We start from the raw sequence: 18,302 nt of genomic DNA, 5'->3' as shown, positions 1-18,302 counted from the left end.
GAAAGTATCAGGTGTACAAAAGGCCGGTGATACATATATACAACTTCAAACTCCCATCTCTGCTCGAACGCATTCTCGTCTACCGCTGCAAAGTATATTCATCATAAACGCTATCTTATCATCTTATGCAAGCCGATCCTATTTTGGACAGCTTGATAGCAGGTGTCAAGGACTTAGTTGTCCGTGATTAAGCGGCACTAGTAGTTCATCATTAAAGGTTAATTTTTTTAAAAAAAACAAGGTTGTGTTTTTTTTTCCGGAAAGGAAAAGGTTTAGCTTTCATTTCTTTTTTTTTTGAAAGAGAGTTTTTTTAAGTCAGAACAAATCGTGCGATAGCATCCACTACACCACTGCAGACCGTCGGACCGTAGAACCAACGGCTCAGATTAACCACCGACCCAAGAAAAAGGTACTCCTTCCTGTGCGTCTCTCCTCGGTCGCCTTATCGCCATCATCCGGAGGCGCGGGGTTATTTACATATTTACCATTATAAGAAAGGTCACTCGCTGGATTAGCACTCTTAAACGGGCTCCTACAGATTTAGCACAACTGTAGTCGTAAATCTTACGTTTTTACCACTTTTGCCTACGTGGCAGGACACGGCGGCAGGCCACGTTGGCGCCCGGTCCGCAAGGCGAGGCGAAATGTCCTTTGTGCCCCCGCCCCTTTGTTCATGTGCCCGTGACCCCGGTCCAGCGGGTCGTTGACCACTCCTACTCTCCTCACCCCCCTCTCGCTATCCCGCCGCCGCCGACGCGCCTTTCTTCCTCACTGCACCGCCGCCTCTCCCGTCCCGCCTCCCCCAGCGCAACGGCGGCCAGGGCTATGGCGCAGAGGGCCGACTAAGGGCAAGGTACGTGGGCTTGTTTCCTCATGGCCACCCACAGCGATTAGGGTTAGGTTTTGCGGGATCTCAGGTTTTGCGGCTTTTGATTTTTTGTTTCTCGGTTCAGGCGTGTGATGTAATAGGTCGCCATCTCCCGTGGCCGCAATGGATCCTGGTGATTGTCCTCCCTGGTGAGTTCTTAAGCTCCACCTGATGAATGTTTGTACTATGCATAGCAAGAGCGTGTGTGGGTCCTCATTTGTTGTCATTATTTATGATGATGCCAGGATCGATCCTGGCAGTGCGTTTAGGCTAGTTGTTAAGGTTTCTCCATATGTTGCTGATGGTGAATATGGGCTAGTGGAAATGGCAGAGCAGCAGCATAACATATGGTTTCATAGGAACAGTCAGTACTCTCTGGCTCAATTCAGTGAGGATTTGACCTCAAAGATTATATGGGGGCCTAGTCAAACACTGGCAGTTTGGGTTCTTGACCAAGATACTGGGTCTGAGTGGAAGCTAAGGAGGGATGAACATATGCAGCAGATGATTAAGGACAGATGGGATGAGAGGCAGGCTATTCTTGTAGTAGATGTTGTGAGCAATGACTCTATGAAGGGAAAATATTCATCAGATGCTTCAAAAGGTAGATGTGTCTCTGGTGTGACTAATGGAACCAATGCAGAGGCTACTGATGTTGAAGGATGTGGTGATACCCACAGTTCCCCGCAAGCAGCACCTGCTCAACAGCCACCAGCAATTGATTGGAGCACTCTGACCATTTTAGAGAACCCAGATGATGATGGTATAGCTGCACAGCTTGTTGATGAGGACCTTGTATTTGAGGCAATGGGATTCAAGGTTGCTGTGGAACCAGAAGAAGCTGGTCATGGACAAGATGTGCCATTTCCAGCTATGTCAGCAGAGATGCAGGAAGACATCAATGAAGCAGCTGTAAATGTTGATGACACAGCTGATGAGGAGCCACTGTATGAATGGGACAGGGACCATCCTGATCTGAGTGTAGGCATCTGCTACCCCAGCATGCCAGAGTTGAGGCTTGCAGCTAAGCAGCATGCTATTGTTCACGAGTTTGAGCTTCAAACTGAGCACTCTGACAAAGAAAGGTACAGGGTTTGCTGTGCAGCTAGAGGGTGTCCCTGGAAACTTAGAGCTAGAACACAGCATGATGGCAGTGTCAGGGTATAACTTCTGAAATTTGTTCATAATGTGATTATTACTTACTTGTCTTTGTTTGCATACTCTGATTTATTTAATTATAATTGAACCTAGCTTAATTTTTATTTTGTAAATGCAGATACAAATAAATGAGGGACAACATCAGTGTGCTTCTACACAAAGAGTTCTGAGCAAGATGGCATCAATAAACTGGGTGGCAGAGAGAGCTATTCCATTGTTCAAGATGAACCCAACAATGGGGGCTTCAGAAATGCAAAAGCAGTTGAGATTCAAATACAACATTGAAATCCCCTACCAGACAGTGTACAATGGGACAAAGAGAGCATCTGAGAGAATTTTTGGTAAGTGGACTGATTCCTTTGATTGGTTGTACAGGTTTAAGGCAGAGATAGAACTGAGATCTCCAGGCAGTGTGGTAGAGATAGACACTGTCACTGATGAGGATGGCAAAGTTAGGTTTAGCAAATTTTTCTGTGCCTTCAAAGCTAGTATAGATGGTTTCTTGAATGGCTGCAGGCCTTACCTTAGTATAGATGCCACTCATCTAAATGGCATGTGGTGTGGCCATATGCCTGCAGCATTAGCTTTGGATGGGCACAATTGGATGTTTCCAGTGGCCTTTGGGTTTTTTGAGGGAGAGAGCAAAGAAAATTGGATTTGGTTCATGCAACAACTTAAGAAAGCAATAGGCCCCATGCAGCATTTAGCTATCTGTACAGATGCTTGCAAAGGATTAGAGTCGTCTGTCAAAGATGTGTTTCCAGATGCAGAGTGGAGAGAATGTTTCAGGCATTTAATGGATAACCTAAAGAACCAGTGAAGAAGCAGCCCTTGAACCTATGGCTTTGGCAGTGATTAATGCCCCAGAACCAATTCAGACAACCCCCCCAGCAAAAAGGTCATTGTCTGCAACATCTTTTTCCAAATATTAACTCATTTGTTCAATGTGTGTACTTGTTTTCATGGCAGGGCACTATTCTCAGATGGTGAACATGGCAAGAAACTTACACCAAAGAGGAAGGCCTTGGCAACTAAAATGAAAAAAACACCACCTAAGAAGAAAGCACGCAAGAGCAAGTGAGGAGTGAGCAGTGAGAAGTGAGCAGTGACGCTAGTGTCTTTTGTGGTGTATGATTGGCCAAATTACTGTATTTTGCATGGCCTTTGTCAACTTCTGTGTTGTAAAGTGAACTCCATGTATTCTCTGTTGGGAACTCCATGTAGTTGGGAACATTCTCTGTTGGTCATCTTTTCTGTTCGTCATTCAAATTACCTCATTTCATTTGCTCAATTCAATTTGCATTCAAAAGCAGTAGAGCACTTTACAAACTAGACATGAACACACTCTACATCAGTTCATTGCAACAGATTTTACCACAAACGCCAATACAACTACTGCAATACAACCAATGAAAATGTTCATTTTCCACATCAGTCTCTCCATCTTGTTCTCCAGTTGTTTCATCCCCTCATCTACAGCAGGTGTTTCATCCTCTCCATGTCCATCAATCTGCTGACAGCATATCCTGACGATCTTCTTCTCCACCAGCTCATCCAAATACTCCCTCTGAAACCTATAGAAGCCACACAGCTTCGGATTCTGCAAAAAAACGATGAACATTGAAACCCTACGTTTCATTGAAAATAGAGAAAAACTCACAACTTACCCCATTTCTCGGGCATTTGAAGAAGATAGGCCCCTTGTTCTGACTTTCCAGCTTCACCACGCGAAGCTCAATCACCCGGGCAAGATCGCAATCGGGGCACACGATCAAAGGCAGCCTAGTCTCTTTACCGACCGGATGCCGCTCGCACACGGAGCTCACTCCTCTCCCCTGCCTCCTAGTTGCCCTACTCGCGCTGGAGCTGGAGGAGTCGGCCCTCTGCGCCATAGCCCTGGCCGCCGTTGCGCTGGGGGAGGCGGGACGGGAGAGGCGGCGGTGCAGTGGGGAAGAAAGGCGCGTCGGTGGCGGCGGGATAGCGAGAGGGGGGTGAGGAGAGTAGGAGCGGTCAACGACCCGCTGGACCGGGGTCACGGGCACATGAACAAAGGGGCGGGGCACAAAGGACATTTCGCCTCGCCTTGCGGACCGGGCGCCAACGAGGCCTGCCGCCGTGTCCTGCCACGTAGGCAAAAGTGGTAAAAATGTAAGATTTATGACTACAGTTGTGCTAAATCTGTAGGAGGCCGTTTAAGAGTGCTAATCCAGCGAGTGACCTTTCTTATAATGATGGTAAATATGTAAATAACCCGGAGGCGCGTGCCACCGGACCAGACTCCAGAGAGGCAGAGAGAAGGGGATCTCCACTCCCCGCCGCGGCTCCTCCCCTTCGGATTCCAATCTGGGCTCGCCGGGCTCGGCGGCGAGGGAGACGAGATGGGGAAGAACCAGGCGTACAAGGCGATGCAGCGGTCGCGGCTGGGCTCCTCCTCCGGCGCGCCCGGCGCCGCGGACGCCCCCGAAGACGGCATGGTCGGTCCCCTTCCTCCCCCGTTTCCCCCCTCCCCTAGCAGATCTCTGATTGTCCCATGCCCTTCCGAGCTCCAGAGCCGCGACCCGTCCTGATCTGTACAACAGATACTACATCTGCATATATCCAGATGAGAGGTTTCAAAAAATGCTATTATTTGATAGAGTATCTGTTGAGAGGAATTTTTTCTAACCCTCCACCAACCCACCCACCCACGCCCTCTCCAAAGAAAAAAAAAAGGAGAGAACTTTGGCTAACGAGGGCCGTCGCAGACGGACGGTTCATTTCATTCTCCAGAGTGGCATGCGGCGCGCCTGGCCAGCCTCAACAAGACGCACACCGTCACCTGGGAGGAGTTCAAGAAGAAGCAGAAGGTACGGTGGCACATCCACATCACTTCCTTTGCATTAGCTTCTTTTGAAATATTCCTTTGCATTAGCTTAAGTGCGTCTAAGCGTCTCTTGCTTGCATGACTTGCGTTTCTGACTTCCTGTGCTCCAATAGTAAGTGTTTCCCCATGCTCCACTGTGCTGAATCATCGTTGCCTTGCGTTGGTGATCCTAATTTGCTCATGTAAGCTTGGAAACGCATATTGCCTTTCTAGTTCATATAATTGACTAATAATGTAGGAAAGCACAATTAGTATGGTTGGAGAATTACAACCTGAAGTGTGCACTAGCTGTCAGTACATGTTCACTACCTATGCCATTCACTCTATGGCCACTTCTCTTTTAGATTGCAGACTACCGGCTCTTAATTGTTAGGCATTGTCATAGTCACAGGATTCGGGGTCGATGCCTCGTCCCTCGACCCGGGAACGTCGTTCCGATTCGAGGGTCGGGGTCGAAGAGGGTCAGCGTCCCATTTAAGGTTGGATCGTGTCCCGGTTTAAAAGGGGTCGCAGCCCCATTGCTAGCAGATTTAATTGGGATAAAGAGGTTAAGGACAGTAGATTGGTGTGGTTTTTGTTAGACAATGAGCTGAGTACATGTAGCATGGTCTAAATGTACTCTTTTATATGTTTCTTATACGCTTGTGCAGATTAGTTTCTTCATTAGTAGCACATATATAGTTTTTGTCTTTATCGACCCGAAGATATCGACCCCGATGAATCAGGGTCGCGTCCCACATAATAATTTATCGTTCCATAGATGTATACCCCCTTCGTACCACAATTTTATAAAATGACGACCCTCGACCCTCGACCCCGTTCCTCGACCCGGTCGACCCAGGAACTTTGTGACTATGGGCATTGTCATACAAAGTAAATGCTACTTTCATGCATCATATTACTTGAATCAACAGTATTCTACTATAATATTCTAGCAGGCCATTTTCCTTGATTGATGTGTATAGTTGGCTTGGATAATGCAAATTTTGAATTTATTGTAATTCTTGGCTGTTGTGTTCACGTAGGCAAACCTTATTCCAAAAAGGCCAATCTAAGCCTTTTCAACAATCGTCAGCATTTGTGCAATCGGTGCCACTAAACATATGGCGACTGTTCATGTTGACAAAGCATGTGTAGTTACTTCAAGATTGTACTGTAATCATCAAAGGGTTTTATCAGTGCTAATGTAGTTATTCATGATATTCTTGGTCCCTTTTAGGAAGATGAACTGAAAAGGGGTGAGCTGGAGGCTGACAAAGATAAAATGATGAGAGAGTACAGAGCTCAACTGGATGCAGAAAGAGCTCAGAAGCTAGCACATGGAAAAAATCACTCTAGGTCAGACTCAAAATCATCTTCTTCCAAGAAAGGTAAATGGGCAATATGCCAGATGATGTTTCCTGCAGTCTTGTGCATTAGACTCTTAATCATTCCATTGTCATCTCGTTTCTTGAATTTATTTCATATTTAAGATGGAACTTCTGAGTTCTGACGAAGAATTTTGAAAACAGAGAGAAAGGATAAGGATGCAAAGAAAAGAAGTAAAAAGAGGAGAAAGGTAAACTCAACTTCTGATCTGCTCGCTTAAGGATATCATTGTTAGGATTTCACCAAATATACACACATATAAATTTGGGATATTACTTCCCTAGAAGAGTTGGCCGAACAAAAATAAAAAAAGAAGATCATACCACGAGTCTCTTGAGTACATTTGCTTACTGTGATGTTAAATTTGTTTGATATGCTCACATTTACATTTATAACAGCACAGAAGTTCTTCGGAGTTTAGTTCCAGCTCATCATCAGAATCATCAGCCAGCGATGATGAGGACAGAGGTTCAAGGAAGTCCAGATCACGTTCAAGATCAAAGAGAACAAAGAAGGATGCGTCATCAGAATCATCAAGCAGCGATGATGAGGATAGAGGTTCAAGGAAGTCCAGATCACGGTCAAGCTCAAAGAGAACAAAGAAAGAAAAGAAGCGGCGGTCAAGGTCCAAGCATGGCGGCAGTGATAGTGAGGGAGAAGGCCCAGTTCGCCTCTCTAAATTCTTTGGGAAGTAAAGGCATGGATACTGTACCCAAGAGGCACCTCAACTGATTAGATTACTCCTGGAATCTCCTTTCAAATTGAATCATGCATCAGTGGATGTGGATGTACCATTGAATTCAGAAACGTCCGATTGTTCGAGAGTTCCAGTTACAATGATGTTCTCCGAGTGCTTTGAACTATTGAACAGCGTGCAAGTCAATTGTTCTAAATTGTTGTACCTAGGATTTATTGCCAGTATTTGAAACATTGGTAATTCGAACTGCTATGTTTTTTACTTCAGACTTCAAAGCCCTTTCTTCCTTTCTGTGTTTCTGGTATTGGCTGGCTACCTCAGCGAGGAGCACGTGCCTATCTGTAACAAATTACGCTCTCACAAAAGGTGCACGCAAATAGCTTGTTTTTGGACCTTGAATAGTAAGCCACAAATCTTCTGATATACGAGCTCTAAATGCTATTGTTGTAAGAAGAGCCGTTGGTAGAGATAGCTCCACCAACCTACTTACATACCCTTAAGGAAAAACAACAAGACTACTTGTTTTATCTTTCTCAAGAGTAGAAAACTTATACATATGATTAAGTAATTCAATTAGTAATTTAATGAATTGTGATCTTAAAAAATGGCATGTAAAATTATACTATATTTCATTGTCCCTACTTGGACGTGCAAAATCGGAATGAGGACAAATCACAAAACTACACCCGTAGGGACAATCATATAATTGCCCCCATTGGGTATTCTATCAAGTTCTACTGTTAGTAGTCTCTCCGTAACATTTCATAACAAAAATGTTTATTTACGATGGTGTGACCTGATAGATATGACATCCGTGAATTCTTTACCAGCATTGTCTGGGTGGTGTAGTTGGTTATCACGTTAGTCTCACACACTAAAGGTCCCCAGTTCGAACCTGGGCTCAGACATTCGATATTTTTTTGTTTCGTTTTGCTGATATTATTTCTTTCTGGGCCTAGCATTTATCACTTCCGTGGGCTCGATCCTCTGGTGCCTGCCTCTTGTGTTGTGGTCCACAAAGACGATGCTCCAAAACCAAGGCTCAAAACATCCCCCCACGTGACCGCTAGCGCGAATGCTCGGATCCCTCGCAGCATTTTTTTTAAATTAAATTCGCAGCATTTTGCCATTTCATAAACCTTTGAGTCACGTTCGGCTCACGAGAAGCTTCTTCCGGAGCGGGCCCACCCCGAGAAGCTGCCGAGGTCGCAGGCAGGCAACGGGAAGAAGATGCCCCTCTGCCTGCGAGGCGCCGCTACCGACACGCGGGCCCGGCGCGCTCCAGTCCTGTCCACGCCACGCTAAAAGCCAGCCTGGCGGCGCGCCTCCAACGGCTGGCCGCGCTCCCTGCCTTTCCGAACTAGCCGTTGCGCGCGCTGCCTTGCGGCCGTCCCCATCCTCCTCCTCAAACGGTCGGATCCCAATCCTCCACCCCCATTTAATGCTCTCCGCCATTGCCCTCCTCACCTCACTCTCACGCCACTGCCCTCCGATCCCGCACTCCCCCCTTCGTACTCCCAAGTCCCCGCGCGCCAGTGACGCACACAGCCATGGGCGGCCTGTCGGTGATCGCGCCCCCGGCGAGGGACACCGCCTCCCCGCAGCACCGCCGCGCCCGCCGCGCGTTCCTCGTCTCCAACTACCTCATCCTGGGATGCGCATCCGGGTGCGGCTTCCTCACGCTCTCGCTCCGCCTCGTCCCCTCCGTCGACGGCTTCCTCCTCATCCTCCTCCACGCGCTCACCGTGGCGGCCGCCGTCGCCGGCTGCGCCGTCATCGCGGCGCCCGACCCGCCCCGGGGCCGCTGCTACACCGCCCACATGTCCGCCACCGTCGTCGCCTCCATCCTGCAGGGCGCCGCCGCCGTGCTCGCCTTCTCCCGCACCGCCGACTTCCTCTCCGACGGGCTCAAGTCGTACGTCCGCGAGGAGGACGGCGCCGTCATCCTCCGCATGGTCGGCGGCCTCGGCGTCGCCATCTTCTGCCTCGAGTGGGTCGCGCTCGCGCTCGCCTTCGTGCTCAGGTACTACTCCTACGTCGACAGGGAGTGCGGCGGCAACCCGCTGCGCCGCAGCGCCAAGGTCGGCGGCGAGGACGGTGCGGGAACCTGGCCATGGCCCTTCCAGGTCTGAAGCGTCGTGAATCCGCCGCTTTCGCGTCCCGGTCGCAAGAAGATGAACTGAGAACCGTGAGTTCTTGGAATAGTGTCGAGTGTTGTTCTACTGATAGAACTACTACTAAGTGCGTGGGGATGGGATGAGACATTGTTATTCGTTTATTGATTGGTTTTATGTGGCGTGCTCTGTAATATCATATTGTCATGTTGTGATTCTACTACATATTATGAACATGAAATTGCAGTCAATTCAACTTCCAACTCCTTGTCATCTCTCTCGCCTCCAAAGCAGTGATTGACTCTGATTTCTGTCGAGTTCTGAACCAAAACATTGAGCAGCACATTTGCGTCTGATCTCTGAACTCTGGAATGCGACGACCCTGAACGTGTTGCATCTCACTAAAATCCGTCGCTTAAATCTCGAATCATCAAGTTTTGATCCAATTCCATCCGGAATTCTTTTCATGTACCTGAAACAAAAAAGCTGCAAGCACCCCATCAGATGCGTGGGAGAAGATCACCCGAGGTGAAATTTCACTCTTTTGATTTCCGGGCACAACGGTGATCCCTTCGTCGACAAAATAAAGACCGCATCTTTCGAAAAAAAAAACAAAGTAAAGACCGTTACAGCGATTTCCCCATGACACTATTTGTGTAGGCTTGTTACGCGAACCACCACCCTCATTTCTTGTTCAGTATCTCCCATACATAATACATTCGAATTCAGCCGTAGATTGCTCGTACCTTCTTTCCTCAAAGTTGGTTTCGAGAAATACAGCTCTCGAGTCAGCAATCCCCTTTTCCCGAAAGAAGACAACAGACAAGCAGCACATCAGCTAACTCCGTGACCTATCAGGCAACAATAAAAATTGGCCAAACCACCGAGCTCTCACGGTTAACATCTTTGACAACTCTGCGTGACAGGTGACGAAGCCCAACCCTCCCGTACGTGTGGTGTGGCTGCCAAGGTTAAAAGACTTTGACACTGACCAGACCTTGCTTGGCTACTGGCTTGGATAACTCTCTCTGGACACTGACTGTCTGACCAGACCGACCATAGGCGCGCTTCGCTCCAAGCCGAAGTTTCCTCTTTGACGGAGGCGGAGCAACCATCCATCGGTGACCGCAAAAAGGAGGGTCTCAATTTCTTGCCCTGGACCAGGAAGTCCCCTGATCCCGACCCCGGCCCGGACGCGTTCCCTCGAGGAAACTTAGCCCCGATGGCGATGGTGATGCCGGCTTTGACGACGAGCCTCCGTGTTGCGGCGGGCTACGTGCGCGGCATGACGCCAAGTGGCCTTGCCACTAGCCCAAACAAGAAGGTCGCGGTCGCGGAGCCCGTCCATGTGCGGCCACCAAGACAATCACGGGCAACTGATGGAGCGGCCACGGAGAAGGCGGTGGTTACCGGGCGTCCAGGGGATTGGGCACGGTGTTCCCGAGTTGAGCTGACAGGAGCAGGCAGCCCTTCTGCCCCGGTTAGGCAAGTGCTTTCGGCGTTTTCAGGCCTCGTCGTCGAGCTGCTCCACGACGGCGCATTTTCTATGCCGAGGCCGCCGAACGTATGGCCGGCGCTGGCACTAAACTATGCCGCCTCCGTCCACCCCCGGCCGCCGGCGGCGCGGCGCTACCGCTGCTAGCGACCACCTAACATTCTAATGCTGGCGCGTGACGGTGAATCCCACTTGCCGGTCAGGGCCGTGTTTGGTTAAAAAACATGAAATTACTGTAGCACCTTTGACCACTAATTTAGAGTAGTAAACGAAGCCTAATTACAAAACCACCTCCACAACTCTCCGTGTAAATCGCGAGACGAATCTAAAGAGGCATTTGACCGCGTGATTAGAGGATAGTTACTGTAACATCAATGTAGCAAATCATCAATTAATTACCGTCATTAGATTCATCTCGGAAAGTTACACCCATCCCTGAAAAAATTTTGCAAGACTTTATTTAGGGGGTGTTTAGATTGAGGGACTTCAAAAAAGTCCTAGGGACTTTTTAGTATTTAGAAGTATTAAATAAATATTAATTATAAAACTAACTGCAGAACCCTGGGGCTAAACTGCGAGACGAATCTAATGATGTATCTTAATCTATGATTAGCGAATGGTTACTGTAGCATCACTGTAGCCAATCATCGATTAATTAGGCTCATTAGATTCGTCTCGCGAAAAAGCACTCAGCTGTCAAAAAACATTTATAAACAGATTTTATTTAATAATATAAAATAGTAAGATTCCTTTTGATGTGATAGGGACTTTTGGAAAAAGTCCTGGAGCCAAACAGGCCCTTAGTACTCTATATATGTGAGATTCTCTTCTCGAGAAACGTGTCGGTAAAAAACCAAACTGCCCTGCCTGGCCTGGTGCTTGCTTGGTATGGTACCACGCTTTGTACTAGGAGTAGGTGCCTAACTAGCTAGTAACCACCCATCGAGCCAGCCTGCCATGCCGGCGCCCGAGGGCAAAAGGCTCGCGAATAAAGGGCCATGTTTGGTTGGAGGGTAGAAAAATTTTGGTGAGAGAGAAATGAAGCTTTGACTACTAATTAGTAGTATTAAATAAAGTTTAATTACAAAATTACCACCACAACTGTGGTACTGTAGCAGGTACTCTAGCTAATGAGGTCTTTGACCGTACGATTAAAGGATGATTGAGCGCAGTTACTGTAGCATCACTGTAGCCAATCATGATGAAATTTGGCTCATTAGATTCGTCTCGAAAAGTTACACCCATTTCTAAAAAGGTTTTGCAAATAAACTTCGTTTAGTACTTCATGCATGCATTCGTCTTTTTGTACAAAAGTTTTCGTTGTTTTATCCAAACACGGCCAAGGTTCCGTTCGTCGGGGTCAGCTTTCTCGAGGTACACCGTATACCAGTATACCACCGGGCACCGGGCACCAGTTGAGCAGTTGAATAGTCGATCGTGCACCCGCCCGGTGGCCGGAGCAGGCACGAGCGCGCGGCCGCGGGGCACGTGCAACTCGTGTGCTCTGGGTCCACTGGTCCGATCGAGCTCCCGAGTCCCAGCTCCTGTGAGCCTGCACTCCAGTCTGCAGACTGCAGCAGGCGGCGGTTGCAGCCGGAGCCCCCCGCCGTCTGACTCGGAGGGCGCCAGCAGCCCACAATGTCTGTATAAATACCTCCCGTCTCCCTGCTCCGAACGGCCTCCCACCCGCGCTCCCAGCACGCCCACCGTCGCCTACCCCGTCTCCAGCTCGATGGACTACTCGAGCACCAAGGAGTTACCTCCGGCCGGGTAACCTCTGCTACCCTATCCCTCTCTTCCTCTCTCGTCCTGGTCCAGCGCGCACGCATTCCTGTCCTCGGGTCCCGCCGCAGGGCGTGCTGCGGCGCCACGCCTGTCGCCTGGCAGCGAGCTTGACCTGGCCGTGCCTCCGCGCGCAGGGCCTGGTGGTCGAGGGAGACGGTGGCCGTGGTGACGGGCGCGAACCGGGGCATCGGGCACGCCCTCGCCGCGCGCCTGGCGGAGCACGGGCTCACCGTGGTGCTCACCGCGCGGGACGGCGCGCGCGGGGAGGCCGCCGCGGCCCCGCTCCGCGCGCGCGGGCTCGCCGTCGCCTTCCGCAGGCTCGACGTCTCCGACGCCGCCTCCGTCGCCGAGTTCGCCGCCTGGCTCCGCGACGCCGTCGGCGGCCTCGACATCCTGGTAAGAGAAAGCAAAGCCCCCGCCGCCTTTTCCCCCCGGCCGTGTTTTCCGACGACCGGAGGATCGCAGGAACTCCGCGCAACTCCTCCGAAATTTCAGCAGGAAGCCAGCAGTGCCAGGGGCCGCCCGTCTCCCGCTTTCCACAGCCCGAACCGCTTCCACGGTTCCACCTCATCGCTTGCCGCACGCACCAGCAAAGCCATGCGCACGCATCCATCCACTGCCCCCTCGATACGTGTCGCCACCCATTAATGCAAGCTCAGAGCTTCGGCGGCAGCCGGGGCAGGCCTCCTCCCATTACACGCCCACATGGACATGGCCCCGGCGCGCACGCCAGCGACCAGACGAATCAAACCGTCACGTCGCGCTCGCGTCCCGGGCCGAGGGGAAGGGCAAAGGCGTGCGGCCGGCAACCGCGCCGGGGCCCCAACTGGCGCGGCGCCGGCCGCTGCCCGGCGACCTCCGCTTCCGACCTGGCCTTCCCCTCCCCTCCGTGACAGCGACGCCTGTTCCGTGACGACTGGCGAGGAGGCCATTTGCCGTCACTAACCTGGCGCTGTACACGCGCCAAGTAGCTGGTTGCGAACTTAGCGATCGGCTCGAGTCCGGAGACCAAACTGGGTACTCGATCACGACAGTTTCGGAGAAATCGTGAAGGATTTGCATGCGGAATCCGGTAGGTTTACTATTCAGGTTCGAGTAGCTTTCGGCCGGCTCTGGCCGCGGCCGTGCAGACTAGGGATCGACAGCGATGGCCGATCACACACAAGCTCTCGCAACTTCTTGCATGCGCAACATGTTGCTCGAAGGAAACAATTTTTCACCGTAGCGCTGTGATCCTGTAACAAGATGAGACCCAATCACTGGATGCCAAGGCACGATCGGGCTGAGTGGTCGAAGGTGTGTGTACTGTTGGCTATTGCATGAGCAGTGCATAGGCTGGGCCAGGTTCAGGCTATGTGCTGGCGTCAATCATAGATCCATTCATACAGTGATAATACCATTCGTTCTTTTCCAAAAAAAAAAGTACGAGTTTGGATTTTTCAAGGTTCGGTCCAATCGGTCTCCATCCGTTCCCTGGTAGCCCATAGAGCCATGGAGGCAATCGGAAAGCTTTCCACAAGCCCAGTTCAGACTCGACGCTCCGGTGGAGAGGGAAAAGCCATCGTCGTCGTGCATCACCATACTCCTAACACAACTACACAAGTCACTGGTCCACTCGAAAGCTCCATGGAAAGAGCTGTTGCGGTTGCAGGCCCTCCAACGCCTCCACTTTTGCTTGCTCTTTGGAGGTCACTGAACTTTCCGGTGTCCCTGTCTTTTGCTCTGTTCGTTTCTGTGCAGGTGAACAACGCCGCCGTGTCCTTCAACGAGATCGACACCAACTCGGTGGAGCACGCCGAGACGGTCCTCCGGACCAACTTCTACGGCGCCAAGATGCTCACGGAAGCGCTCCTGCCGCTGTTCCGGCAGTCCCCGGCCACCAGCAGGATCCTCAACATCAGCTCGCAGCTCGGCCTTCTCAACGTAAGTGCCCCGCAACTGTTTACGTTTGTTTCTTCAGATGACCTAGCAATGTAACTAGTAGTTCCGTTTTGGTTCATAAACAAATATAACCGCTGCATTGTGAGTTTGTGACCCTATCCGTCACACTTTTAGACAGTACTTAAGTGGTAAAATGACTAGTACTTCAGGAGCTGCAAAAACAGAGTTACCCTGTGCAAAATTTCATGAAGGGAAAAGTCTATTTTACACCATCCAACTAGCACGATGGTCCGATTTTCAACCCTTAACTACGAAACCGGGTAACCAGCGTCCTCGAACTGTCCAAACCGGTTGAAATACAACTTTGATCACTGTAGCAAGCGGATTTCAAGGCGGTTTTGCTGACGTGGCATATGGGACCCACATGTCAGCTCCTACACACTTTCTTCTCTTTCAATGACATGTGGACCCCTCTCCTGCTTCGTCATCACCACCCCTCCCTCTCCTGCGAGCCGCCGCCGCCATGCTCTCTTGCCCGGCCGCCCTCGTCGCGTCCGCCTCCGCTCGCGCCCGGCCGTCCTCGCCACGTCCTCATCCGTGCCCACCTCCGCCTCATGCTCGGCCATCCTCGCTCTCCTGCTCCTCCTCCGCCACCCTCGCTCTCCTGCTCCTCCGCCACCTCCATCGCTCCCCTGCTCCTCCTCCGCCGCCGTCGCCACTGGTCCCGGCGAGCCGCACGTGGGTGGCACGGCTACGCAGCGCGGCCGTAGAGCGGCGGGCGGGAAGCGGGCATGGAGCGGGGGCAGCAGCGGGGCCGACTGGTCCCGGCGAGCCGCGTCCGCGTGCGGCATGTCCACAGGGCATGGACGAGCGGCGGCTGGCAGTGCGGCTCCCTGCTGCCGTAGGCCTGCGTCACCACCCCCTGCTGCAGCCGTTGCCACCGGCGCTGCTCTTCTGCTGCCGCGGGCCTGCGTCGCCGCCCCCTGCTGCCGCCGGCTGCCGCAGCCTCCGCCTCCTCTGTCCGGCCGCCGCAGCCTATGCCGCCTCCTCTGCCAGGCCACCGGGCCTCCCCCCGTCTCAACCGCTGTGGCCGCCATCGCCTCCAGCCGCCACCGTGGGGCCGCCCGGTCGCACCTCCTTTTCCTCCCCGTCGTGCTCCAATCCACCGCCAGATTAGCGCCTCCAGGCGGCAGCCTTGGGGCGGGAACTCCGGGCCACGCCCCCCATCCGCCGTGTTGCTCCGGCCCCCACCCGCCGCACTGCTCCGATAGAGGAAGGAAGACGAAGGCGCCTAGGGCCGGCCGCGCCCGCGACGCGGCAAGCTCGCATGAGAGGGAGGGGTGGCTGTGGCGGAGCAGGAGAGGGGCCCCACAGCGTGCTCACGGCCGGTCGAGCGCCCATGGCGGCCCAAGCTTGGGTGGCGATGGCAGAGCAGGAGAGGGGCCCGTGGAGAGCTCGCGGCCGAGCGCCCAAGCATGGCGGCCCGAGCTCGGGCAAGAGAGCATGGCGGCGGCGGCTCGCAGGAGAGGGAGGGGTGGTGATGACGAAGCAGGAGAGGGGTCCACATGTCATTGAAAGAGAAGAAAGTGTGTAGGAGCTGACATGTGGGTCCCATATGCCACGTCAGCAAAACCGTCTTGAAATCCGCTTGCTACAGTGATCAAGGTTGTATTTCACCCGGTTTGGACAGTTCGAGGATGCTGGTTACCCGGTTTCGTAGTTAAGGGTTGAAAATCGGACCATCGTGCTAGTTCGAGGGTGTAAAATAGACTTTTCCCTTTCATGAATATTTCTTGACTTGGCATTGTTATTGGACCAAACTGAATCACCGGTGTTCGCATCAAACAACACATCGATTCACATCAGTTAATAATGACACGAGCAGCTAGTTAAAGAAAGTTTGGATGATGACCAGAAAAGTTACTACTTAGTAGTTAGTATCTGCTACAACAAGAAAAGTGTGAATTCGATTTGCCTGAATTTTTCGTTGCATGGATTCCTTTTCGCAGAAGGTGAGCGACCCGTCCCTGAAGGCGTTGCTGCTGGACGAGGAGACCCTGACGGAGGCGGCGATCGACGCCATGGTGTCGCGGTTCCTGGCGCAGGTGAAGGACGGGACGTGGGGCGCGCAGGGTTGGCCCAAGGTGTGGACGGACTACTCGGTCTCCAAGCTGGCCCTGAACGCCTACTCCCGGCTGCAGGCGCGGCGGCTGCAGGCGCGCGGCGCCCGCGTGAGCGTCAACTGCTTCTGCCCCGGGTTCACGCGCACCGACATGACCAGGGGCTGGGGGAAGCGCACCGCCGAGGAGGCGGCCGACGTCGGCGCGCGGCTCGCGCTGCTGCCGCCCGGCGAGCTCCCCACGGGGGCCTTCTTCAAGTGGTGCACGCCGCAGCCCTACTCCAAGCTGTGACCTGCCGAGCCACGCCGCCGGCCCGCGCGCCCCGGCCATGGCGGCTGCAGGAGTATATGTATGTAGCGTTGGTTTAGCTGCTTCTAGTTACTTTCAATGCAGACAAGAAGCCGATCGAGTAGTGTCTCTTAGCAGTCTGGCTTTCTGCCAAGGTGCTTTGGTTGAGCAATGCAACCAAACCATGTCAGCGATCAATGTACTATGCGTGCTTAGCCGTGCAAGATTTAGGTCAACTTCTGAACATTGGATTAGTGGTCCGTCTGCTGCCTCTGCTTCTGGTCTTCTGTCACCTGTTAACACGGTTTGTTCCTTCTTCAGACCCTTTTTTCCCCACACTAGCGAGCGCGTGTAAATGGGCCGAGTCAAGCCAGGGCAAGACCCAGTGTAGTTTTGGCCCAACTGCAGAGTTTATGCCAATCCGGGCCTGATTTTGGTCTTATCCTCAATCAATCCTACAAACCCAATAACATTCCATCCATCCATTAAAGAAAAAAGGTGGGTACAAGAGAACAGTGTTTCTCTTAAAAATCCTAGGAGCTCTACGCAAAGCAAGTACCAGACTTAGCTTTCTTCGAAAAAAAAAGGGTCCAACTACGCAAATCCAATCCCGCGAGCGTCCGTTAGCGAGCTTCACGGCGATGGATCCGACCGCATGCACGTGGCCCTCAACTATTTCCCTTCGGGGTTTTTTTCCACACGAAGCATCTTTTCCCTCAAATCCAATTACAGTCAGGTGGTTACGTAATATACTTTTGTCGTCTAGTCTAGTTGGAATCCATATTCTCATACCAGTTGCATACGGATGTGCCTGGTCTCATTTACTTTATTTTTCTTTTTCCTTTCTAATTTTTTCCTTTACATTGTGCGATACCTAGTATTCTCTTTCTTTTTCTTTTCTTTTATCTTTTTTGTTTACCTTCTTTTACCTTGTGTTTGGAAGATGTTTTTATGACAAATATTTCCATACAAATTATGATAAAAAGTTATATCGAGAAGTTGTATTTTTTACACACGCATGCCAAACTTATGCATCAAAGTTGTGTGAGAATTTTTTCTGATAACATTTACATAGAAGTTATGTTCAGATTTGAGTAAAAGTTATGGGTAAAAGTTATGAGTAAAGGTAGACTGAAACAGTTATGAGTAAAAGTTCATGATACAACTTGTAAAAATACAACTTATTGAGTTAACTTTTTAGCTTACTTTAATTTATACGAAATATTTATCAAAAGAACATCTTGAAAACAGAACATACGGAAGATAAACAAAAAAAGATTGAAAAAAAAGAAAAGAGAATAACAGGTAGGTCGAATACACAGAGTATGTGACTGAGGCCTGTTACGTAGAACATATCGACTCTAAATTAGACAACTAGGCTCTTATATCTCCTATATGTATATGCACGACAAGTATATATATAGCTTACGTCGCTGTCAGGTGCCACACCGTGAAGTCTGTTAATGCAAACCAATTAACGTGTGAGTATGGAATTGGATGAGACATAGGGTTGAAAATGGGACGGGAAAATCCCGTCCCGACCGGCTCCGTTTACCGTTTAAACCGACCGTAAACCGTTTCCGTGAAAAAAATGGGAAAATGGGAAAACGGGCGGGAACGGGAACGGGAACAGTTGGGGTGTTTTCCCGACTGTTTTCACGGTTC

At 51.0% G+C, this 18,302-nt stretch overlaps 4 protein-coding genes and 1 non-coding gene across 7 annotated transcripts; all 5 read left to right on the top strand.

Moving 5' to 3' along the window:
* Positions 1 to 336: 336 nt before the first annotated feature.
* Positions 337 to 7,240, top strand: LOC120682346 (protein FAM133B-like). 3 transcript variants are annotated; one of them, XM_039964194.1, is made up of 6 exons: positions 337 to 461; positions 4,284 to 4,500; positions 4,771 to 4,872; positions 6,109 to 6,259; positions 6,401 to 6,447; positions 6,661 to 6,743. In XM_039964194.1, exons 2-6 carry the CDS (start codon positions 4,405 to 4,407, stop codon positions 6,676 to 6,678), a joined length of 414 nt encoding a protein of 137 aa, XP_039820128.1. In that variant the 5' UTR covers positions 337 to 461; positions 4,284 to 4,404; the 3' UTR covers positions 6,679 to 6,743. The 3 variants fall into 3 exon arrangements, with proteins under 3 accessions (XP_039820128.1, XP_039820127.1, XP_039820126.1); XM_039964192.1 differs by having other exon boundaries at positions 353 to 461; positions 6,656 to 7,240; XM_039964193.1 differs by lacking the exon at positions 4,771 to 4,872 and having other exon boundaries at positions 348 to 461; positions 6,656 to 7,240.
* LOC120681189 lies at positions 721 to 3,107 on the top strand. The gene is made up of 6 exons (XM_039962710.1): positions 721 to 853; positions 954 to 1,017; positions 1,114 to 2,029; positions 2,145 to 2,329; positions 2,402 to 2,482; positions 2,996 to 3,107. Exons 2-6 carry the CDS (start codon positions 992 to 994, stop codon positions 3,105 to 3,107), a joined length of 1,320 nt encoding a protein of 439 aa, XP_039818644.1. The 5' UTR covers positions 721 to 853; positions 954 to 991.
* A 548-nt stretch (positions 7,241 to 7,788) lies between the features above and the next one.
* On the top strand, positions 7,789 to 7,862 carry TRNAV-CAC. Its single transcript has one exon. It is a non-coding gene; the product is annotated as a tRNA-Val (tRNA).
* Positions 7,863 to 8,402: 540 nt separating this feature from the next.
* Positions 8,403 to 9,331, top strand: LOC120683603. The gene has a single exon (XM_039965691.1). It carries the CDS (start codon positions 8,505 to 8,507, stop codon positions 9,084 to 9,086), a length of 582 nt encoding a protein of 193 aa, XP_039821625.1. The 5' UTR covers positions 8,403 to 8,504; the 3' UTR covers positions 9,087 to 9,331.
* Positions 9,332 to 11,938: 2,607 nt separating this feature from the next.
* Positions 11,939 to 16,957, top strand: LOC120683293 ((+)-neomenthol dehydrogenase-like). The gene is made up of 4 exons (XM_039965362.1): positions 11,939 to 12,333; positions 12,483 to 12,744; positions 14,089 to 14,271; positions 16,239 to 16,957. The coding sequence occupies exons 1-4, from the start codon at positions 12,296 to 12,298 to the stop codon at positions 16,638 to 16,640; spliced, it is 885 nt and encodes a 294-aa protein (XP_039821296.1). The 5' UTR covers positions 11,939 to 12,295; the 3' UTR covers positions 16,641 to 16,957.
* Positions 16,958 to 18,302: the final 1,345 nt, after the last annotated feature.

Source organism: Panicum virgatum, chromosome 7N, assembly GCF_016808335.1.
Source record: "Panicum virgatum strain AP13 chromosome 7N, P.virgatum_v5, whole genome shotgun sequence".
NCBI lineage: Eukaryota > Viridiplantae > Streptophyta > Magnoliopsida > Poales > Poaceae > Panicum > Panicum virgatum.
The sequence above is the reverse complement of the archived record's forward strand: the minus strand, read 5'-3'. Positions and strand labels throughout refer to the sequence as shown.

Bases quoted from the DNA above. Each gene is read 5' to 3' on its own strand.
- LOC120683603 (XM_039965691.1), top strand. From the start codon at position 8,505: ATGGGCGGCCTGTCGGTGATCGCGCCCCCGGCGAGGGACACCGCCTCC.
- LOC120683293 (XM_039965362.1), top strand. From the start codon at position 12,296: ATGGACTACTCGAGCACCAAGGAGTTACCTCCGGCCGG. The intron at 12,334-12,482 runs GTAACCTCTGCT...CTCCGCGCGCAG, and splicing joins AAGGAGTTACCTCCGGCCGG to GGCCTGGTGGTCGAGGGAGA. The intron at 14,272-16,238 runs GTAAGTGCCCCG...TCCTTTTCGCAG, and splicing joins CGCAGCTCGGCCTTCTCAAC to AAGGTGAGCGACCCGTCCCT.
- LOC120681189 (XM_039962710.1), top strand. From the start codon at position 992: ATGGATCCTGGTGATTGTCCTCCCTG. The intron at 2,030-2,144 runs GTATAACTTCTG...TTGTAAATGCAG, and splicing joins AGCATGATGGCAGTGTCAGG to ATACAAATAAATGAGGGACA. The intron at 2,483-2,995 runs GTTTAGCAAATT...TTTTCATGGCAG, and splicing joins GATGAGGATGGCAAAGTTAG to GGCACTATTCTCAGATGGTG.
- LOC120682346 (XM_039964192.1), top strand. From the start codon at position 4,405: ATGGGGAAGAACCAGGCGTACAAGGCGATGCAGCGGTCGCGGCTGGGC. The intron at 6,260-6,400 runs GTAAATGGGCAA...TTTTGAAAACAG, and splicing joins ATCATCTTCTTCCAAGAAAG to AGAGAAAGGATAAGGATGCA. The intron at 6,448-6,655 runs GTAAACTCAACT...CATTTATAACAG, and splicing joins GAAGTAAAAAGAGGAGAAAG to CACAGAAGTTCTTCGGAGTT.